The 25,135-nt window shown below is 41.1% G+C and overlaps 1 protein-coding gene across 1 annotated transcript in view; it reads right to left on the bottom strand.

Moving 5' to 3' along the window:
- arvcfb (ARVCF delta catenin family member b) overlaps window positions 1–25,135 on the bottom strand; it is a 275,952-nt gene that overhangs the window by 144,359 nt on the left and 106,458 nt on the right. Inside the window, exons 3-4 of the mRNA XM_079687092.1 lie at window positions 18,165–18,251; window positions 9,368–9,587 (exon numbers count right to left, since the gene is read on the bottom strand). Coding sequence (XP_079543218.1) covers window positions 9,368–9,559 — 192 coding nt within the window. The 5' untranslated portion in view covers window positions 9,560–9,587; window positions 18,165–18,251. The remainder of the gene's footprint in view (window positions 1–9,367; window positions 9,588–18,164; window positions 18,252–25,135) is intronic.

The raw sequence follows: 25,135 nt of genomic DNA, 5'->3' as shown, positions 1-25,135 counted from the left end.
AGCATCAGTTTTTATTTACTTATAACTGGATTAAGCTTTCCTAGTTGTTTTGACTTTGTCATTAGCAATGGGGAGACTGAATGAGGAACAAACAACAGAATCTGTAAAAGTGAAAGCCTGACATGCAGCAAATGATCCCCTTTAGTGTAGCAACATACCGTTTGGACCAGAGTTTTCTTGTCAAAGGTATGTCTGAAAATGATCATTGTTGTTCCCTGGCCTAATGCCCACCTTTCAACACGTTTCACAAGAAAAACTCTTGAGATTTCTCATGAACAGATGGGACAGCGATTTGGCAAAATTGTATCTCCTTTTTGAGGTAAAATTCAAGTTTTCATATGCCTCAGAAATGTGTTTACATGTTGGCTCATCATCCAAAGTTTCTTGGCAGGTTTGGCAGCCGTTGCATCCGACCATCAGCTTCTGAGGAAAGCGTGTTAGTTACGTAAGGTTCTTTGGAAAGTAATAGATAAAAGTGACGAGGATCAGCTGTGGTTTTGATCGGGATTCAGCTATGGAATGGTTTTTTTCCCAATGAATGTGTATCTGGTATATATGCCAAATGATGTGGCAGAGGATAATCAGCTTGACTAAAGCACTTGGAGTAAGAGGACAGTCGAGAGCATTCATCTTTTCATACATTCCTACACTATAACCATCACCCTCCACACAACGAGACTCTCACTCTCAGACACTCCAAGGGAGACAGTTCTCATACCAACCCCTCTCAAACTTTAAAAAAAGAGTGTCTGTAACTCCAGCACACAGAATAGCAAAGGTTTGCAAATTCCAGACTGTGATGTTCGGGGTCCAGCAGTGGATAGTTTTCAGCCTGAGGCAATGCAGAGAGTGCAAAGTCAATGGGAGGATGCGCTTCTGACTGAACTGCTGTTATTGGAGGGGATCGTGTCTACTCTTGCCGTTTAAAAAAAAAATAATCACTCACTGATAATCTCTCTGATGCACACAGGTGGAAGAGTGGGGATTTACTGGAACTAGTGGATATCAAGAGGTTTCCTCCAGTTAACATCAAATTAAAGAGGCCCTATCTGCTTTTGGGGGTCCTTCCTTTCCTGTAGTGTGTCATATAGGTTTGTGTGCATGTCAATGGTCTGCAAAGGCTAAAATCACTGTGTTCCCTACAGAGGGAACTTCTATTGGCTAGCAATTCAACACATTGTACCTGATAGTCTAAGGGGCGGGACATCTCTAAGCGGTTGACCAATCAAAACAGTCGGCCTGCAAACCAATTAGAGCAGACTGGGCTCTGGTTTCAGACAGAGGGTGAAACGTTTGGACTTGTACCAAAGAGCTTTTGGACATTACAGCATGGAGACATGTCCCAGTAGAGACACTTAATACAGAATGAACCTGAAAATGAGCAGATTGTGGCCCCTTTAAGAACTTAAGGTGATTCTAAATGCAATGAATATTTATTTTTTGCATTTGTTTTAAGTTGATTTATGTGCTTTTATACGCATAGTTTGAGCTATCCATGAATTGTGAGTGAAAGTCTTGCATCCAAACCCTTTTCACAAATAATAATAATTAGCTTTTGTTTTTAATCAACTTTTGTTCTTAAGGCCAGTTAACATGTGCTAAGTGACAATAATGTAAGAGACACCGTTGTGCAGTTTGGGCTGTAGAGAGCCTACTGTAGCTGAAACTATTTGATTTGCTTTTCTTGGCAACAGACCAATACTCAGGTTATAGTATTAAAGAACACACTGGGGTGAAAATGAAAAGAAAACGTTCAGCTCTACGCCACTTTTGCTCTAAACATATGTGTAGTCTCAAGGAATGTCCTGTACAATAAAGTGGGAATGTACTCCTGCATACCTCCGACAAACAAGGCCTCGCTTCTGTTCCTCATTTGATGAGCGTTTATATGCTTGTAAGTCAAGTAGTAAACTTGTCGCACCAGTATGTTAAACTGAGGATAATTAAATCACGGCTTTGAAGAACACCTCCAACTTCTAAGACTGTTTTCGATTTACTTTTTGAAAGGGGGGGTCAGCGTCAGACCTTGTTTAGCTTCCCTGCTGGACATGGAGGAAGGTCACATTCCTCAGGTGGCACTGGGGTTTTATTTTAAACACATGGGCCACAATTTAAAACCCAACTCTTGAGCGCACAAGTATTTTCAAGCCACCACCACGCTCGTCTTCAAGTAGATACAGTATGTTCCAGAGTGTTTCAGGCTGAGTTACTGTGCCTGTCTGTTCACCTATGCGAGGACACAAAGAGGATGTCTGGTAAAGGAAATGGGATTAGTGTTCAGAAACCTCTCTCGGTGCTTTTAGTGAACATAATAGCTTAATGGGTTTTGATCAAATGGCAGCGAGGTGCACCACAAACATTAAGTCCAGCAGCGTTGGGGCTGATTTTAAGGATGAGCCGCCACGGAGGAATATAAATAGCCCTCGGTACAAAAGGCTTTTCTGCTGCCTCCCCTTTAAACCTCTTTCTCCCAGTTTGTCTGAACAAGGGACATGTGCACAACCCCAACGTTGAGTAACAACTCCTGTCCCTCCATTCCAGCCCCTTGCACTTTTACTCCCTATCTTGGGTAGTTAGCAGTGTGATTTATGGGTCATAGCCTCCAACTTCACCTCCTGATGTTGAAGTGGACTGAATAAAAGATCCTCTGGAACATAAATGGAAGGCTTTGCTCACATTTATCCAAAGTACTGGGAAGAAGCACCCTGTAAATGTTTAACACATACACAATAATAGATTTATAATAGATTGCATTGTATAGAGTCCTTTAGAGGTGGACGTGCTGTTCAAAGGAAACAAGAACTAAACCACTGAGCCAAATGTGTTTGTAAAACCATTCATCCAGCTATTCTTTTGAACGTAGGGTTCAAGGTATGATCCATTGTGAGACAGGTAGAAATGAAGAAGCAAAAATGTGTTTATCTATTGGACTTTTGGACTCCTTTTGGCAAATATTTGCATAATGAAATACTTTGTTTAAAGGTCCCATGTCATGGCCATTTCAACTGATCATAATTCCATTGTTGAAGTCTACTAGAATAAATGTATATTGTGCAATTTTCCAAACTCACATTGGTTTCTCATACAGCATCTCTGTATATGTGTATTCACTCTCTGTCCTAAACGGCTTGTTGGAGCTCCTGCCCCCCCCCCCCCCCTGTGAGCCCAGTGGCCGTCTGCGAGACAGCGAAAGACAGCGAGAGACAGCGAAACCCAGCCCAAATAACACACACACACACCCGCAGCCTGGCTGGGAGTTTGTGTGTGTGCTTAGGCTGAGTTCCGCGGTGTCTCGCTGTCTCGCTGACCCCACACCAGTGAGCCAGCTCACAGTGTCCCGCTCCTCGCAGTAGCGAGCCTCGCAACGTCCCGCCGAGTGTGTGTGTGTGTGTGTGAGGAAGCCCGCGGATTGGTCCAAACGTAACGGCTCCGCGGACGTAACATACTCCCTACAGAGGGTTTACTTTGAGGGTTTGTGACTCTGCAGACCGCTTACATGCATAAACAGCTTCATAACACACAAGGGGACGGGTAATAACCTGAAAAGCATGACATGGGACCTTTAACTTCTTTGGCGTCTGTAAATAATGTAGAGGGAACAAACAGAGGAAGAATGTACTGTTTGACCGAACCACTCGTAAATTAAAGAAATGAAACCTCGGAATGAGTAGTAAAAACTAGTAAATGTTTCTTTAGGTTAAGGTGAGGTAAAGTTGGAAACATGAACAATTTGAACAGAAATTTTGAGTCATTTTAACAATGTCAGAAACAAGGATTACTTTTGATGCTAAAGATAGTCTGAAATAGTATTATTATATATTAAATATTAATTAATTATAAGAATGTTATTTCAAAGACTAAGCGGTGTTAGTTGTAGCATATGTAGACATCTGAGAGGAATTGGTGTGAAAATTGGCAAATTGTGCCATATAAAAATAAAATGACTGAATCAAACCACAGGAACAACAAAAGCGTTGCTGAGGGAAATAAAGCAAGGTAGGGATAACATTGGAACATAGATCAACAAACAGTGACGTTGACAAAGCGAGGGTATTGACCCGGAAATGATCATCGTAAAAAATCTCAGCTGGATGCACAAAATAACGACATCCAGCCAGAAACGTTGTAATGAATTTGATCCCAATGTCCATTTTTGTGAAAGGTATCTTCAGGAGGTAAACACATATTGCTGCAAAAACTTGGAGGGATGTTTGTGGATTCTGCCCTTTACATTCCTAATATCTGATAGCAAGCATGATGAGTTGCTCCATACAGAAAAATGAACAACAACAAAATTATTAAAATGAAATGTGACTTATCTGGAGGCTGCAAAAGTGGTGTGGGAGGGTACGGGAACAGTGTGGTATACAGAGATAAACAAAGGAGGCACTTTCACACCAAGGTAATTAGGGTGTTTATGGGCGGAGAGAATGTTTCTGATGGCACAGCGAGGGGAACAAACAGGGGGAGATGGAGGAGGGAAGGGGGTAAACTAAGGCTCATTGTTAGGCAGCTGATTTACGAGAGAACAGGGGCTCCCGGGCCCTGCCAGTGAGAGGATAGATCTTCTGTCACTATAGCACCCTTAGTCCTTTGTTTCCATTGTGCCCAGACAGGGCTATGGGGGGGGGGGGGGGCTGTGGGGATGAAAGTTGGGTGGAGGGCGGCTGGAGCGAGTGTTGGTTGAGTGTTGTGCCATCGCCTGTACATCTTCACCACAGACAGCAACACAGATCAAAGGCTGCACTGTTCCCTCTCTCTGAAGCTCACAAGCCTTTGAAAACTTCCCACAACATTTGCACAAGAGGATGATGTGCCTGCGATGCGCGAAGCCCGCTGAATACAACATCTGAACACCAACGGTTCATGATCAATCCATCGATCGAGGTTTATTGATATAGCCCAACATCACACATTTACATTTGTCTCAGGTGGCTTTACAGATTGTGCAGAATATGAAAGGGGGCGTGTGGTGCAGTGGGTTGGTGTTTGGATCAGGGGGTCACAGGTTCAAACCCCACTGTAGTCAGCATGTCGTTGTGTCCCTGAGACACTTCACCCCAAATTGCTCCTGTGGAGATTGCCCACAGTATTGAGTATGTAATTCGCTTTGGATAAAAGCGTCTAAGAATAACATGTAATGTAATATGACTGCCTCTGTCCTAAGACCAGGGGTGGTTCTAGGGGGGGGGGTGACACTAACCAGGGACCCCCGTGTGGCCGTCCTCCAAAAAAAAAGGTTATAATATTACGATTTATTGGAACGAAATCAAATCAGAGACCCGGATGTACAGTGGAGATTAAACTGTTCGTTACCTTATAAAAGCAAATACTGTTTCTGTTTTTTAATTCGATTGTAACTTAAAGTTACTAAAACAAATACCGTTAGTGTATTTTATGTTTATTTTACACAATTACTTTATACTGTCTTTGTCTTTTTAACCCGCTTTTGTTGTGCCCCTCTCATGAAATAACTGGCCCGAGCCTGCCCCCCCCCCCAGTAAAATTGGTCTAGAACCGCAACTGCCTAAGACCCTCACATTGGACAAGGAAACACTCCCAAAGAAACCCGACAGCAACAGAGGAGGGATTCCTTCTCCCAGGATGGTCCGACGTGCAATAGTTGTCGTGTGATAAAAGATAATACATTTACAACATAGCAGCGATACCCACAGTGGAGTTTACCCACAGTTTTCAATGCAGCGAGATGGGATCAGTGCACATGGCGGACAGCGGTCATGGGTAGATGGATCAGGCGTCTACTGTATATAAAATGAGGTCACCTTCTCCTTTAGCTCAAAGCAGACGTGGTTGTCTGAGTGCTGTCTGCCTTTCTCTCCGGACATACAACCGCCCCCATGCGTCACTTGACCTTACAGAGCCTCGGCAATAACGCTCCTTCAGGCTAAAATCAATTACCACAATATGAAATGAAGAAAGGGTACGATCGTAGCATGCGAGTGTTGTCGTGTTGGGGCTGTAAGGATGCAGATTGAAAGGCGTCTCGGTCCGTGTCACTGAATCTCTACTGATAATTTCATCCGGGAAGCTAATGGAGTGTCAGACAGCATTGTTCTGATGTTTCTTACAGGAACGCACCGTCTCATTCTCTCCCTTGGCTGAAACTCACAAGGTGTTACATTGAAGTGAGTAAGAATCTGAATGCAATTTGTAAGGTCTGGGAAAGTAGGCCAGTGCTGTTTACAAGGACCTCTCCCACACTTCCAATACGAGTGTTAAAGCGCCTTGTTGTGATTTACCCCCTGTTATCATCATACAGGGACAAATTAAATATCATAAAATGCTATTTTTAAGCCACTCGTCTAAGCTATTTGTGGCTCGGTGAATTATTTTGTCTCCCCTCCAGTATGACAAATAAAAAGCAAAGAAAACATTCAACTCTCTGGCGCACTTTGAGCAATGAAAACCACCTGGGATTCTTACATAGCTTCAATTTGAATGCGAAATTGCCTTCATTGTTGGTTCGACAAGGTTGTTCATAAACATATTGGTGCTAATAATCAATAAACATGATGTCTAGCTAAATATAGTTCTTGCAGACTTAAACGCTTGAGCTGCAAATTCATAGATATCAATAAAATGTAATGTTTCTCGTCATTTCACCAGACCAGAGACGCAAGACAATGATGCAATGTGGCAACTAACACTGTTATATCGATACCGCACAAGACTTTAAAAATGGTGTGTCGAAAAAGTGTAAAGCTAAGCTAAGTCTCTGCCAGAGCTGTACTTTGGCAATGCTTGAACATAATCTATCTTCTTATATTGGAGCCAATATGACAGTTATCTGTACTTTCCATCTTTATGGGTCAATAATGGTGTTAGAAGGTAACGGGTAATAAAAGATACTCAGCTACCTAACGTTGGTTGCATGGGTGGTCTGTTTTATTGTTAGTGTAGTGGTGACAGCAGTAATTGTTTAGTTAGGATAACACAACTTTTTTTAAATGTTTTTCATTGTCAGTTAAAATATTCCTACAGTTTAAATGACCCACCATTGAAAGCCTGGACTGCTGTCAAGGAGGAGGGATGTGTGCAATTCAACCACTGCTCTTGAATGGCAGGTTTAGCAAAAATGTGCTCTCCAGGGTCAACAGCATGTCTAACTTCAGAAATAAACGTTTTCTCTGGTTTCCCATTAGAGACAGGATAACTAAAGTGGTGTACCGACCAACCATCGAACGTTGCCATCTTTAGAGCTGAGCAGCCAAAGTGTTCGCTATTATGCAACGTTGTAACGTTCACGTAACAATAGGATTTGTCACCGAACGAAATAGCTAGAAGGACCACGCATTTTTTTGACGAGGAAATGACTGCCATATTTCCACATAACACTGTCAAACCATCACCGTATGATTAGTTATAAGTCATCTGGCTGCAGTCCAGGGCCATGCCTCACCTCCACCCAGAGTGCACTGGACTGAAGAGCTGGCCGTGTTAAACTCAGCAAACTGAGGGTGGAGGCTTCAAGAAAAAAGTGTTGAAGTGACAAAGTGTTGTGTGAATGTGTTAAGTAATACACACTTATTTATGTGAACTAAAGGAACCTTTCGCTGCCTTTGTTGCATGTTTTTTAGTTGTTCTTTGGACCCGATCTGTTCCGAAATGAACATCACGAAGTGTGCCATTTCAATGAGTGGCTTATCACTCGCATTAGGTGTCTATTTGAAGCCACTTTTTCTTGTCTGACCCCAACTTTAGTTAATGTCAGGCCTCATTAAGGCTAACCCTGGGGTTGTGAATCCGGACTCTCAGTTAATGATATTTTTTGCAACCTGGGGAGTGCGTGTGAGGAACGAAGTGAACAAGAGACAGAAAAAAAAATCCTCATCGCTCATACCAACTCATTATAAAAAAAAAAATGGAGATGGCCCCATGGTGCAACACACACACACACACACACACACACACACACACACACACACACACACACACACACACACACACACACACACACACACACACACACACACACACACACACACACACACACACACACACACACACACACACACACACACACACACACACACACACACACACACACACACACACACACACACACACACACACACACACACACCTCTCTCGACTGACCACACACGCTGCCAAGCTTCTTGCCCCTGAGCAGACACTGACCCCACCCTCCCACCAGCCGTACATCCAATTTGCTTTGGCATTTATAGGTGTTGATGTCAAATGCCTGGTGACCGAATGACATTTCAAAGTGAAGTACTATTGGGTATGGTTGTAGTACGTTATGCTCAATTGACTCCCAATTGCTCAGACAACCAGGGTAGAGGTTATCTGTGAGTCTGATTTGTGAGTTAGTGCATAAGAGGGAGTTAATTCACCGCCTGTGATGTCAAGCACTGTGTAGTAAATCATGAAGCCATTTATGAGGAGGGGAGGGTATCTCACTCTTACCACACACACAAATATTTAAAATCAGCAAATTATCCCTGTGGTGGGAGACCATTTTTCTTTACCCTGCTATGATGCTATACTTCCAAATCCTCTTCATTATCTCGTGTTGAGGCCAAATTGGCAGCAAGCCCTTTTAAAATGAACACTGACACGACGGTTAACAAAATGTGACTGCAGGCAAATGCAACCAAAGGCAAATGCAGGCGAAGCAGTTTCATCTCTATACGTCTTGGTATATTAATAAAACATGAGGCTGCCAGCTTTACCATGATTAAAAGTGATGCAGGTGCCAAGTAGTGCGCTCAAATGGTTAGTAAAACATGTGTTCAGTCTGAGAGGATGCTCTTTCTTTCCCGTGTAAATCAATGGGCTGTTGTGACTGCTGGCATGTTTGGGGGGGATTAAAGCAGTATCATTTCTGCCTATTACATTTCCTGCTCCTGCAGAGAGTCCGCCAGCATCGAAAAGGAGCACAGGCCAGGACACAAATGTCCCAGACACATTGGCCAGAGCTGGGCAAAAGGCCACATCCAATCAGCAGCACCTCCAGACAATATGAAAGACCAGTGGGCGAAAGGAGATGGGATTTAACGGCAAGCAGTGACGTAGAAGGAGGAGGCGAAGGAAGAAATGAGAGGTTGAATCTCATCAGCTTGCCTTTCGGAGATGAGTCACCACAGAGCAGATTATTGCACAACACCAGGGACAGTGGGTTCAGACACAGGGTCCCCAAATCACAGGGAAATTGAACAGAGAGATGATTGAATCCCAACAATTATGCAAAGCAATGACCATGAGGAGACATGACGATGCAATGGGCTTGCTCGGATGAAAGAAGGGGGCAGGAGAAGGAAGAGAGTTAGACACATGGTGGTGCTGGTTGGTGGTTTAACGTGACGGGGGTGTTGGCATTATTTACCTGCATCACCACCTGCTGCCATGCTAGCGGCTGGCTGGTTGGGGTGTTGGGAGGCAGGGCGGAGCGGTCTAGCTGCAGGGTGACATTGCGACGCTCCTCCTCGAGGGCTCGGGTCAGCTGCTCGAAACGCGCCTCCTGCTCTTTCACCGAGGCCATGATGCTGGCGGCCGAGCGAACGTCATAGTCCTCCATGTCCAGTGTTGGTCGCAGGTGTACAGATCTTCCATGAGGGAAAAGAAGGGGGTCGTTAAAGACACCCTAACCCAACAGGCTGGGCGAGCGGCATCAACACACTGATGCAATTTCAAAGTCAACGCTAACATAGGACGTTTGCCATTCAGTAGAAGCTTTAAACATGAACAAAAGACCGACATGACACATCAATATGGAACAATTTGGGTGGATGACTGGATGACTATGGTAGATCAGAGAGTATATCTGTTACAGTCAAATATGTTTAAGTTAGACGGTGCTTTCTAGAGCCAGTACCCTGAAGGGACAGGCTGAGATTCTCCCCACACAGCTTGACTGCATGGAGAAGTCTCTGATACTGCAAGCCCAGCATAGCAAGGAAGACACTCTGCTGGGTGCCAATTAAATTTTTCTTTTCAGAAGTTGAAGTCTTTGTTGTAATTAAAAGTACCACATAAAACGTTTTGCTGGAATATCAGTGCAGCAAAAAATGAAAATATGATCCTCCAATAGCAAGAACAATAAAGGGGAATGAAACAGCGCAGTGCACACTCACAAAAACAAAGATTATTGTTTTTGGACGTTGGAGTTGAAATGGTGGAAAGGAATGAGGTTACCCTATTATAAATGAACAATCATAGCTAGCGTGAAAGAATGGCATTGTCTTCATTTGATATAGCCATGCACTGAGCAATAACACACAAAAGCACTGTTTCAGGCACGGATCCAACACATGCAGGCTTCCCACAAACAAACAAACAAACACCCAGGCCTGGTACCACACTGCCTATCACGAACAATCGAGATTTCTGGATAAGAGTTGCAAGCTACAATGCATATCACTGCCACACACACCCTGACCCATAACCGATGGTGGCATGATATCAAGAGGGTTAAAGGCACAATAACAAATGGGGTTGGAAAATACCAAATTATAGCAATACAGACCGAGTAGATAAGCAGGCCGAAAGGTGTTAGAAAACAGACATCCCCCACTCTTAGAAGAAGGATGAGACAGCAAGAGTAACGGAGAGCTGGGAGAGAGGGGGAAGAACAACAAAGGGAAGAGAAAAGAGAAAAAGCAAGATGTTAATACAAATGAAAAGCAACATGTGCTTCCTCAGACTCGTATTTCCCCTTAATGGTAAACATGGGTAATCAAACAGGTGCAAAAAGCATTTTGAGATCATATTTTTTTAAACATCCAGGGTTTGTGAAGCATGTCTTTCTCGATGGTTTCGATCCATATCGTTTTTCTTTTGTCAACTGCTTGATGACAAATGTGCATATGCAGTGCTTTAAAAATAGTACATTTGCAAACAGGGACTCATTATTTGCCACAAAGTGGGTTAATCCAGACCACGTCTATTTCTCAAGACATTTAACTTTTAACACATTTGGTAACACTTTATATTAAGGTACACAAATTAACCATCAACTAGTTGTTCATTAACATGCATATTAGCAGTATATTGTCTCTTTATTTGTCATTATAAAAAACGTATTAATACCTTATTCTACAAGTAATCAAATCAAGTTTTATTTATATAGCACATTTTTAAACGATTTTTGGTCGAGCCAAAGTGCTGTACATATAATAAAAAATAACCTACAGTAAAGACACTTTACAGCAAATACAACATCACAGTTTGTGCAGAATATCAGTATGTCGTACAATAGGCCCTTAGTTGAGAGTTTTCCCTTAATAACCCTCTAATTAGTGCTTATTTATTGAAAGTAAGGAAGTTGTTGTACATGAGTTTTGGTTTTAATATACTCTGCTCAATATGAGCCTATTACTTTTAGAATATGGTTATTTAGAAGAAGGCATTAATAAGTGTTTTATAATGACTAATAAAGAGTCAATATACTGCTAATATTCTTAAGAACTCAAACACTTAGGAGGTAGGACCCAATTGCACGACCCGGGAGACAGAGGTAAAGTATTGGTAAGATTACCAATTTTATTTTTCTAAAACACGATGAACAAAAAATGGTCACTAACTAATCTCAGATTGAAATGACAAAAAGAGAGAACAAAATGAAAATCGCTCACGTGGTGAGGAACAAACCTTTCTATAGTACCAAAGAACAAAGCTCTGACCATGGCAAGAGACAAAAACGAACTGACAAGGAACACTGGGAGACAGGGGAATTTAAACACATGAGAATAAGACACAGGTGGGAACAATCAGGGGCGGGGCTGACGCTGATGAGCACAGGAGACACAGAAGGGATGACAGGTGAAAAGAATCAGGAAATTAGAAACACCAGGGAAACTAACGACAGACAGGAAACACAGGGAGAAAGACCAGACAATACACAGGGAGGAAAACATGACAAGGAGAAAAGCCAAACACCCACTACCAGACACACAAAACTAAAAACGTGACACAACACAAGTATCGTGACAAATATGCACATTTTTGCCAGATACAGAACAAGCAATTGGTCTTTTTGTATGCAGATGTTACATAATGTCCTACACTTCGACTACACTGGTGGTTTTGGCGCAGTGGTTAGAGCGTTGGTCATCAGATCAAGGGGTCCAGTTCGAATCCCGCCCCTGCGTCAGGCCGTTGTGTCCTTGGGCAAGACACTTTACCCGCATTTGCTCCTGTGGGTAATGTCCACAGTAATGACTCTAATATGTGTAATCTGTAATTGTAAAGCGCTTTGAGCACCTGTTAAATTACTCTAATACAAAATGTAATACATTATTATTATTACTATTATTACACTGCTCAACCAGAGAGAGAGAGACACTTGTTTCAGGCTAGAAAAGAAAACACAACCAATGGTCAATTTAGGCCAGTCAGCTTAATTTATGCGCACATTAACGGTGTCTGTGAGATGAAACCTTGTGACCAAGCTGTGTCGGGTATTGTAGGAATGAGGGCTTTAAAGCAACACATGTGCGAGTGCTTCTTCAGGCACCACAGGGTTAAAAAAGGGAAGGTGCATTTACAAAAACATAGACATGAATAATGATTCAAGAGACACATTTTATCAAAGCATTTTGGGTATCTTCCAGCTGGTCTTGCCACCGAAACAGACTAAGATTGAGGAGCATTGGTTTGGCTCGGCAGAGGATGATCAATGCAGATGCAACCATTAGAATGTTAAACAGGTTGCATTATAGAAACAGAGTGTGTGTGTGTGTGTGTGTGTGTGTGTGTGTGTGTGTGTGTGTGTGTGTTCATTCTTCACTATAGGACCTGTGAGGCCCTTATTCCCTTTGAAGCACACAATCCCTCTTTGATGTTTGTGGCGGACTGATCATTTATTTATCTGGAGTGGAGTCTCGTCTGACACAACTCTTCCTTCACTCTTCCTCACAACGCATAGATACCGGGGAGCCTGTGTTTTAAAATTCAACTCCACATCCATATGAATGAATGATCTTTCACATGATCTCTCATTACTTAGCCAGTGTGTTCAAATTCAAATGAAATACATAATGTCTGATTGGCATGAGTCATCAGCTGGTAACTCAGTTTCAAGAATGGAAACAGTTCTGGGTAATGCCTACTTACAAAAATAGCATCCTTGTCTGTTTCCAAAGCTATCCACCACTTGAGATAACCCACAGCAAAAGGGTACTATTAGCCATGTTGATTGGACATACTTGATGATGGAGTTTAAATAATTCACACCCCTGAAGGGTTGGGGGGAAATGTTGCCATTGCTTCCTGAGTCGTAAAGGGAATAATATGGCAGGCATGTCAGCTACGCCCCACAGCTTATCATTAAACACAAACTTCAGGGCCTACTTAAAATAGCACAGGGAGGGGCATCGGAAGAATTCCCCTCTGCCACCATGACAGCCTTGTTTTTTTTTTTTTAAAGCTTTGGTTCAACAGATGTTTGCTAATGGTATGCGTCAGAGGGGATACAAAAAATGGCAAAGGTGTGCATGTTTAACCTCAACCTCAATTACATACGCCCCTAACTTTATGTGACGGAAACATATCATATTCAACTGAAAGAGATAGAAATGGCCACTTCCGGATATTTACGAGTGGTAAGGATGGTCACTAATCAAAAATGAAACCGCTTTCTACATAGGAAAGAAACGTTTATGGGATTTGACTACTCTTAAGGTGTTTGCTTTTTTAATTGAAGGGAAAGACCAGCTCATATTACATGGTTAGAGGTCATGCAGAACCTTACTACCAGCTTCAGTGTCGCAAGGCTTTTCCTCAAGTATAAATACACTTCAGCACAAATCCTCAGCTCTAAAAATAGCCCAGCAATAAATATATCCACACACACCGTCCACAATTTGAACGGGCTCGGCAGATGAGATGCAGCATTTGTTCACTTCAAAGGCTTGCTGGAAAATCCGGAAATAAATCCTTGGTATCTTATTCACAAGGGCCATCAAACTCGCATATTCCAATGACAAGACCCTCTGCCATTTTACCCCTCTGTGCAGTAAACTGGCAATCATTTAAGAAGTATATTTTTTTCTGTCTGGCTATATTCCTATATGAAACCGCAACTACATCACAAAATAATGCTTCAAAGGAGAAGCATGTCCTATCTGCCTGAACTGAAACCTTGGTGATTTCCCCATTGGCAAAATTAGATTATTTTATTTGTGTATACCCAAACATTTCATCTCTTGTTCCTTTGATACAAACCATCACAAAATGGCTTGGTATCAGTCTGCTGTGTGAAGTCAGAGGACATTATAGATGGCTCTCCACTCACTGCCTTTTGAAACCACCAATGTTGACAGATGCAAAGGGCAGATCTTACCAAATCTTCAGTCTGAACTTGTGAAGAGAACCTGTCATTCACTGAGTTATTGGTGTTAGACCCTTTATGCTGTGCAGCCTACAAGTGTTATGTAAGAGTGAGGAAAGTCAAATGAGGTTTTACTCTTTGAGGAAAGTCAGACTAACAATGGTTAGATCTTCAAGCACATTATGGGAGATAAGATTTTAGAGTGTGTTTTCGTAACAAAGGGCTGATAAATGGCCTTTTGTTATTGGGATACAGAGTTGGGCTTTTGGTCCAATGGGACAGTTTTCAGATTATTGAGTTTTCAGAAAAAATGGCCACTGAAACAATGGCATGGCACCACTAGTTCTTGGAAGGGTGAGTCACTACAGATGAAACAGACAAGATATACAATTTTAGAAAGCTGCTAGATGGATTTAGTTACCTTTTAACCAAGCAAAGTTAGCTGTTTCCAGTCTCAATGCTAAGCTTTGCTAACCTGTTGCAAACTGTAGCTTCATTTTCAAGGCTTTTATTGTCATTTGTAAATAGCTACAGTGTAGTTATGACAATGAACATCTTAGGTCACAGGCTCCTCCAACAGTGCAACACAATAAGACAGATAAAACAGTGCAAGTAAATAAAATAAAATATAATATAATTCATATTTACAGGAAGGCATGATGACATTGTCACTTAACTCCACAAAGCCACATTAGCTTAACTAAAGTGCTTTGACTTTGCTCTTACAGTATATCAGGATTCAAAGCAGAGGACTATTGCAAATGAGTAGGCCTACAAGAACAGAAGCGACATGTGGCGTGTGTCTTGGGAGTTTCAGATACGGGTTTATTAGGGGGATGGGGAACAGATTGGGAGGTAAAAGATGAGGATAATTGAGTGTGACCATCAGTGCCCAATATTGAGTTAGCAACATTTACCTGATTAGGGAATATAGGGTGGTGGGGTTCTTCCTCCCCCCTCACCGCCAATTTGCCCCTTTCTAGAGGCTGTAATTGCAGCTCAAATTAATTATTTGTCTAAACCCATCATATGCCCATCTGAGGATGCAGCTCCCAGAGGCACAATTGGGTATTTAAAAACACCTGCTCCCAGCCAGTGGCAGCTCCGGAGTATTTTTGTTGGGTAATCTATGGTAGGGCTAACCCATACAGTGGTGGGGCTCAAGTCAGTATTTGCAATGTAATAACATACACGCTATATCGCCCCCCTTGACAGTGAAACGCCACGCGTGAGGTTTAGATTATGTCCCTGTCTCAATGAAAATTGAGATTTTGAAATACTAACATAAAATTATAATAACATTCTGGTACTCTCTTGAGAAGAAAATAAATAAATCTATTACTTCACGCCATTTTAGTTTTTTGTTACTTTGTTCTGAAAGCTGAACCTGCTGCTCCTCACAGAGAGAAGAGGCTGTGTGAATTACTTTACATTGTGGATAAGGGTAGATAGCCCCCATTGTTCTGTGTGTCAAAATGTAAGACACACACCTATTAATCATCAAACCGTGGGGTCTTATTTCATTACGCGTTGATTTCTATCAACACGTAATGTTGTATCCATGGATGTATAAAGAGTAGTTCTACCGCAAAAGTATTCTCCGTCGGGACTTCCTGCAACAACACCACGCCGTTATCTTGATTCTGATTGGCCAGAAGACATTATCAAAGATGTTTTATTGAGAAGACGATCACTACGTGACAAAGGTTTTCAAAACCGTTTCTAGTCTTCGGAATTTCCAGACAAGTGGCTACTGAAATCAATCTTACTAACTGCTGTCTGTGCAATTTACTCGGCGCGAGTTGGCGGACTTTTTTTTGCTTACTTTAACATCATGTTTCATGGTGGGGCTAAGCCATTTCTTGGTATGGCTGTAGCCTACCCCAGCCATACCCTGGCGCCGCCACTGCTCCCAGCTTGTGAATGGAAGAGGTGGTTGGAATAATGATCAATTTACCCACTTTTTGCTGTAGATATTAATATAATTAAAGGTCCCCTATTATACTGTTTTTCATCAATAGGCCTACATTATATGTCTCAGATATATACAAAACATGTCTCTGAAGTGTTTGGCTGAAATACCAAACAGATCATAATCCCCTCTGTTTCAGCCCTGTTTCCAAAGGTTACACAAGCCAAAAAATCTTTATGACATCATAAAGTGGCCAAAATCTGATCAGCTCATTTTCAGACACGTCCTGATAACTGGATCAGGACAAAAAGAGAGAGAATCATTTTTCCTGAAACTTCCATAATCTCTTTAAAGAGGGGACTTAAAAAGTAAGAATGGAAATGTGCAATATGAAGAGCCTAGTAATTTCATAGCCAGACATTTCAAGCTCTTAAGAGAATATGTCAAAGCTGTTGCTGAGAGTGTCTGATGGTTATGTGATTTGTCATAATGACAATCTGCTGTATTGTAAAGTGCTACTTATGCACACGAAAGTCTGTTTGAATAAGTCCTAAAGTACTTATAAAGAAAAACATTATCTCTGGATCTTCATATATTTTTCAAAAATGTTTTTTAGAGTAGAACTGTAGCAGGGAGAAGACAAGCCAATGATTGTCATTTCCAATATCTAATACTCTTTAGTAACACTGGACTGACACACTAAGTCACTAACATTTTTAAGAGTCTACATATCTTTAAATCCACTGTCACCAGCAATAAATCTCCCTTACATTAAGGATTCTAGTCCATAATTGTTGCGTTGAGAAACATTAAAGTGAGTGTTAATTCCCAGAGGGGTATGGCTGAGTGATGCCTGGATAAGTAAAGCTTAGTGAGGCTTGTGGAGTCCATAGCTGATCACTTTCACAGCTCGAAGAAAAGGAATGTAGCCGTTTACCATCCATATTTTATTTCATCCTTTGAACCACTTCGCGATGTGGAATATTTGAGGCCGGAAAACAATGACAAACAAAAAATACCTTTAGATGCAAATACATTTATGTTCTAGTCTCTTTGAAGAGATGGATCAGTTCATTTCGACAAATTGATACTGATATACCTAACCATGATAGAAACATGCTACAGTTCGGTGGTTCAAAGCTTCTACAAATAGGAGTAACGTTTTCATTTTTAAAGTGCTTTCTCTTCTATTTAAATGTTGACATTCTGACCCGAAATTCGACGTTGGCTAGTATATGATAAAAAGCTTTAGTTCTTACATTATAAGCAGCTAATAGTCAGCAGGTCAAGGTTCATCAAGTAGCATCTGCATATCTATGAGCTTTAAGTCAGTTCTTGATTGGGAGAATATGATTAAAGTGGAAACAAAAAGGTTACTTTGAACATGCCAGAAGCAATGCACAAAGCTTTATAGACATGGAAATCAGTTATTATTTCTGATATACTTTCATACTTTTAAAAAGAAACAAAAGAACTGGCACAAAAAGTCAATCCAAGTTTAAAGTAAAGCAAAGACATGCACGTAAGACATGCAAATTGCAATTAGGTGTCTCAGGTTATATCTTCAACAAGACTTCAAACACAGAATTAGTTGGTTCTCTATCCGGTGTAGACCAGAACAAATGCTCTCTCCTGCTCGGCTCTAAAACCCACCAAAAACTGTGAAGCATTTTCCTGAGTTCATTCAACGATGAGAATTATTGAAATCACAGTGCATTTCCTGGAGGAAAAAGCTCTTGAATGTATTGAAATAAAAATCAAACAAGGTACCTCAGCGACAAAGTGAAGTGAAGTGAAGCTCTCTTGAGGAGAGATAACAGAGAAAGTGAAGTCTTGGATTTGCAAAATAAAAAAAGCTGTCAGGAAATGTAATTACTGCAATGATGAGCTGAACAAAGTGATTAAAGGAGGCTGGAGGTGTAGAGAGAGAGGTGGGTGTACCTTTGATGTCAGGGAGTGCCGTCAGACCACAATTAGACTGAGGACAGGCGTAGAGTCGACTCGTTTGTTCAATCCGCCAGGGGAGATCTGTGGATAAAAAAACAGAACATGAAATTATAAAATAAATTCTAAGCCAACCTGCTGACAGTGCTTTGTTAAGAGACACATATATAGCATAGATCATAACTGTAATATGATACTGGTGCTCTAATTTTAACCATAGCACCCTCACTATTGGTTCATCCTCTCGTGCAAATCACTTCTGGTGTGCCACAGGGATTTGTTCACGGTCCTCTGCTTTTTTCGGTTTACACGGTTTTTTCGGTGAATTGATAAAACTGTGGCCCCTATTGACAGTAGCTTGGCTATTTAAAAAGTGGGGGTTTATTAGCTTTACTACCCTTTAACCTTGACAGTGGGAATGCCAAAATAAATACCAGGTATCCAAGATGAGGACCTTTTTATGCAGATAAAACCCATAAGAGCTTCTGATTAAAGCAGTGTAATCACACTCATGAACTGCTAAAACAGTTTTTTGGTGCTAAATAAAGTAATCAGAGTTCCTTTTATGCAGCCAAACTTCTTTAAGCTGATCCATTATAACTTTGAAAGTCTGTCAATAGATGTTAAACATGTTGCCTGAAATGTATATCTTTAAATTGAAGTTGTTTAAAGCATAATTCTGTCAGGATTGTAATTGGTCTGAAACGTATTTGCCTCTCACTGGCTTACAATTAAATGTCAGAATTTTAATTGTACCTTCTGTCTTAATACACATTTCTCCACATGTGGTTTTGGGAGTTGTCCAAAAACTAAATATTCAGTCAATATTTCTCCAGGCAGTAATATTTCCCAAGGAAACCCAGGACAATAATTATGCACATATGCAATAATGTGCAACAAGAGAAACAACAGCTATAACTGCTGCTAAAACAATTGCATTTCCAGCCTTGTAGCTTCACAAAAATAAATAGACTACCTTTCAATTCTTCTTGTCTCCATGGCCAATAGCTGAGTAATAATAATGAGGCAACACTAACTCAATACTTTCAACAAACCAATATGTCAGCCTGACCTTAGTATTCACACACACTGCCTCAGAAATATAGACATCACCGGCACACACAAACACAGAGACTAATGTCCAACACTGCAAATTGGTTTTGATGCTTCACACTATGGGATGAATCATTCTGCCAACCTGTCCAATGGCTATGCATCCTTTGAAGAACATGAAGAAACAAAAACCGCCGGATCGACGGCACCCTTGAAAGTGTCATTGATGATGACATCAAATGCACGCTTTCTGAGTTTAATAAGATGTAATGGTTCCTTAAAAATTGCCTCATACTTCAAGTAACTGGTGGAATCTTTATTTAAAAAAGGTATGATTTCCAAAAATGAGTTCAACAGCAGTTCATTATACATTATTATGTTATTCAGATTCAACTGGGGTTCAGACTGATTCATGACAACAATTATTATGGAGTAAAAGCTACTTTTCTTGGGAGTGGATGCAATACAAAACAACATTTAGGACCTATTATGCTAATTTCCAAGTGTATATCAGTATGTAGTGTCTCTCCTGTGACACGTTTCCATGCCTTAATGTTCAAAAAGTTCTTAATTTTTCTCACACTGCCTTTGCTGCAGTACTTCTTTTCACCCTCTGTCTGAAACCAGAGCCCAGTCTGCTCTGATTGGTTAGCTGGCCGGCTCTGATATGATTGGTCAACCGCTTAGAGATGTCCCGCCCCTTACCCTATCACGTACAATGTGTTCAAGCTTTGGCCAATAGAAGCGCACGTTTTCCATAGTGATGTCACTATGTTCAGAAAGAAAACATAGGTGTGGAGGTGTTTCAGGCAGGGGGAGGAATATGTTGGAGATACACTTCCTCTGGAGGGAACTTTAGCCTTTGCAGACCATTAACATGCACACAAACCAATTTAACACACTACAGGAAATGGGAAACCCCAAAAACATATTAGGGGCTCTTTAACCTTTTTTTTTTTTACATTTATCACAGTTTTTAACCAAAAGCTGAAACTAAGACTACTTCCTTGTGGGAGAAGCACATATTGCCAACTGAACTTTAACAGCATACATTCATACATGAACTACTGCTTTAAGGTGTTGTATACAATAATCTCTCTACAAGGTAAGTATCTCCAGATGTAGAACTGAATTCAGGATAAATATGCATTAGAGAGTGAATCCATGCAATGTCTCTCTAACTATGATCAGAAGACACCCACAGTGAATTTGAAAAAAAAATTCAACACAATGTCAACTCTCCTCTCCAGGTTTTAGCTGGCTCTCGGATTATAATATCTCCCCCTCTCCAGGGATTCCTGGGTGTGTGCATTTCAAGGACAGATAGGCTCTGAGCACCTTGGATTTCTGGTACAAACATCAAAGGTGAAGCTAAGCCCGGCTGCATTAGTTTTCACCTCGTCTCTCTCTCTGGTCCTGGACGAGTCCTTACATCGCTGCTGAATGGGGATTATCTCGGCACATAGTCACCGCTCACAGCAGCACTTTGATTTCTACTCATTTGATTCTACTTCCAATGCTGCTGCAACTGAGCTCTTCCTTTGGGGGGCGAGGACATCAGCACATCAGGCTGGTTTGGGCAGATTGATTGTCAGTGATGATGTGAAATGAGTGAAAGAGGCTCTTGCCACCCCCACTTGATGGCACTTAACCTCGCAGCTCATCCTGTGGAGATGATCAGAGGTCAATAGTGGGAGACTGTGCACTTCAATGACACATTGCTCTAGCATTGAAGGTCACAGTGCTTTAGAGGCCTGTGTTGGGTGGCTCTGAAGACATTGTGGTGAAGAATGTTCAACAAAGCATGTCGGTGGGTGAATAAAAATACAAAATAAATCAGTGGCCCGGCCACAAGCTGATAGAATTTCATACTCCCAATACCCACATTCAATCAGATTTATTTACACAGCACCCTGTCAGGTACATTTTCTCTGCTCTGGGATCTGTGTTGACACTTCACCACTGGCCCCCGACGCCGCCATCCTCATTTGACAGTAATAAGTGCAAAGCCATCATGCAATATTTGCGTTTCATATCAGCCTGATACCTCACCTGCTGTGCATTATGCAGACAATTGCATATTCTATCACGACTTGTCCCCCCTTCAACCCACATCGTTTGTAGAGCGCCGGTGTAATTCTGTGATTAATAATGAATGCAGAGTGAGGATGAGCACGCTGGCTGACTGCAGGCTGACTGTCTGGGGAAGATGCCCTGATGAAGGTTTTTCCTCGACTGTCAGTACCTCTGCACTCTCACGATCTGCAATCACGTATATATGACCTAAGGGAAAAGCAAACGTGGCTTCTGTGCATGCATAAACATTTCATTCTATATACAGGTTACCTGCAAATGCCATGTATATAAAGTGGTAAACGTCAAAAGTGTATGAAAAGTAAGTGGAGGCACTCATTTTGAACGATTACTGTGCCTGTGGATGACTCTCAAACCCAAATGACGCAGCTTTTCAAATGACGCATGCAGTGTTTCCTGATGTTTTGTCATGAATGAAAAGCATAGACATTACATGTTATTGTGAGACACTTTTATCCAAAGCGACTAACATACTCAATACTGTGGACAATCCCCACAGGAGCAATTTGGGGTGAAGTGTCTCAGGGACACAACGACATGCTGACTGCAGTGGGGTTTGAACCTGTGCTCCCCCTGATCTGAACACCAACGCACAACCCATTGCGCCACACGCCTCCTTAGATGCACAGATGTCAAAATGTTGAGATATATCGGTTCTGATGAGCGTTTTCTGATCTGCCACCTCTTTAGGTTGGCAACTCAAACTGCTTTGGTTAGCTTATGCGAAGAATGTTGTTATGGTTATAAATAAATGTTTTACTTTTTGTAATATGTAAATTAACGTTTTGGGTGGGATAGCATAACATTGGATTAGATTAGATGGTAAAATATGCATCACTGCACCTAAATGTTGATCCGACCACCTTTTGATCAGTGGAAGATCCATGTATGATCGAAACAGAGTCAATAAAACTTCTGTTGCATAGATGAAGTGTGCAGGTGTCACCTTTTTACTTATCGACGCTGACTTTCCATAACTATCTTTTTCAATTTTACATGACATGTTACTTGTTAGACGCTTGTATCCAAAGCGACTTACATACTCAATACTGTGGGCAATCCCCACAGGAGCAATTTGTGGTGAAGTGTCTCAGGGACACAACGACATGCTGACTGCAGTGGGATTTGAACCTGTGACCCCCTAATTTGAACACCAACGCACTAGCCCACTGCGCCACATGCCTCCCATGAGGCTCAATATCTATATCACTTACATATTCGTGTGCCTGTCTGATTCTCACCAAAGTTAAACAATATGCATCAACATGACGATATCAACGCTTTTACATGACTTTAGGTAAAAAAACAAGCGTTTTCGCGGAAACTATTTCTATAAAAGACATCGCCATTGACAGTAGTATGCAAAAAGCTCAACAAAAAAATCAACTATCTTTAAATGAATTATAGAAACGGAGATTCAGACTTGTGCTTATTGAGGCCTCTTTAGCATTTATACCCTAATGAGCCTCCAACCCTGTCTCCTAAAAATGACGTTCCCACAGAACTAAACTGCATTCTCAATTACGTTTAGCAAGAAACGTATTTTCTCCCACGTTATGTTTGTTATGAACGTATCTCAAATACGTTTATTTTCTACATATCTTCTAGAAACATATTTTCTCCCACGTTATGTTTCTTAGTTAAAACATTAAAACAAATCCATAGTTGCAATAAACGACACAGCAGCTTTTTGGCATGTTAAACTATTATTTTCTGTCTCGCTCATGAGAACAGATGGCGAAATTACAGCCTCGCCTACTGATTTCAAATGTAAGCTCTAAAATGATATTTATAAATGACTATTATCATTAATATAAGCAAGACAATAAATGGCAAAGATATGTAGAAAATAAACGTATTTGAGATACGTTTATAAGAAACGTAACGTGGGAGAAAATACGTTTCTTGCTAAACGTAATTGAGAATGCAGTTTAGTTCTGTGGGAAGGTCATTTTTAGGAGACAGGGCTGTGAACCTCACACGCATCCACAACCTTTATAATGTGGACACTTCTCAGCAGCTACAGTCATTGGATGCAGAATAGTTGTGCCTCAGGTTTACATATGACTCATACTACACGTCAGCCATTATCCCTCTGTTTTTTCTTTGTTCTTTGCCCCCATCTCTTCCCAGTAAAGAGTGTATTAACACAGAAAGGTTGCAGCTAGTTCGTAGAAGAATCGCCTGACAGCTCTGTATTTCCAGGTAATTGTTCATCTGAAAGCAGAGCTAACACACATTGTGTTCTCCTGTGTGTGCAGAGAGCAGCAGCTAATTGCATATTCCACTAGAAAATAGAAGGTCCATCATCATTAGTTCAGACAAGCTTGCGTCATACGAGAAAGAAGAGTGCTTCGGGTTGTAGAACATGTACTCATCCCAGAGAGCTGACCTTGAATATCGCTGTTAAACATTGAAATAAAGACAATGTGGTTTAAAAAAAAGGTTTCCTGCCAAAACAAAGTTACTTATCCTGAGAAGAGTAAAAATGGAAGGAGGTGACATTGATGGGCCTGTTTGTTCTTTGGACTTTGCACAGATTTAGGGTTTCTTAAATATTTAATATGAGGTTTGAAAGTTGGATTTTTACAGATTCATAACAAACAACCCACAAGTTTGAACTCATAATGACGACTCAGGTATCAACAACTCAACATTGGAAGCAGGGCTGTAGCTCCCTGCTGCACTCCTTGACCTTGTGACTTTCCTTGATAATAGACTCTCAAGAGAAAAAAGTATGAATTTGAGTAAACAGTCAAAACAAAACATCCCCCCCCTCTCTCTCTTTGCAGTAAAATAATATCCAACAATGGTTTATATCCTGTAGCCTTGATTAAACCCAGCACAATGGTTCGAACTCGCCCACAGAAACCCATTAGCGTGTTAAATATTTCAACTGAGGCGGCAGTATTGATGTGGAAATCGTTTACACAAGTCAAGGATTTGTAACTTTCTATAAATGGGCTGAAGGTGATTCATTTTGACCAAACTTTTAATAGCGAATCATGTGCTGCTAATGCAGTGGTTCTCAAACTTTTTCTGTCAGGCCCCCCCTTTGGAGAAAAAAAAAAGTCGGGCGCCCCCAACACAAATAGTCAGGCTCAGTGGCGGCGCCAGAGATTTCTTTTGGGGGTGCTGTGGGGTAGCTTGACCTCACATAGGGGGGTCCGGGGGCAAGCTCGTCCGGGAAGATTTATTTTTAAATATTGAAGTTAAAAGCATCAATCAGGTGCACTTTGAGAGCAAAATGATGAGATCTATGGATACATCTCTCAACACTCATTTGAAACAGAACAGTAAGTAGATGTTCTTTTTCTTTATGGATATTTTACAAATCACCCTTTTAAACGTTATTCTTGTTTTACTGTCATAGTATTTCATACCTGTTTTTCATTTATTCTCTTTTTATAACTATAATGATCATATAAACGTGTGCCTCGGAAATAATTGTTTACATTAATCATGACCAAAACGTTTGAGACCCACTGAGATAACTTAGACTAAAGTTAACTATCTAAACACTGAGAGAGTCTTTCAGTTCACTGAGTCTGACTCCACTTTGTTGTTCCTCCTTATATCCGTAGCTCGCTAGCACCAGAAGCTAACAACAACGATCTCCGGTACCGGTGCGCTCTCTCTCTCTCTCTCGCTCGCACACACAAAATGGCTCGTTCCACACAAAAAGAGCCGAGCTTTAATGAAACACAGAGACCTAGACGTAATAGTACTGTATCATATTATTTTCGAATAAATAATTTTTCAGTTTAGGATTTTTTTTTTTTTTATCTTTAAAAAAAAAAAAATGTATAACCATTTTTCCT

The sequence above is a fragment of the Notothenia rossii genome (genome assembly GCF_949606895.1).
Source record: "Notothenia rossii genome assembly, chromosome: 6".
NCBI lineage: Eukaryota > Metazoa > Chordata > Actinopteri > Perciformes > Nototheniidae > Notothenia > Notothenia rossii.
Note: the sequence above shows the minus strand (reverse complement) of the source record. Positions and strands in the feature narration are given on the sequence as shown.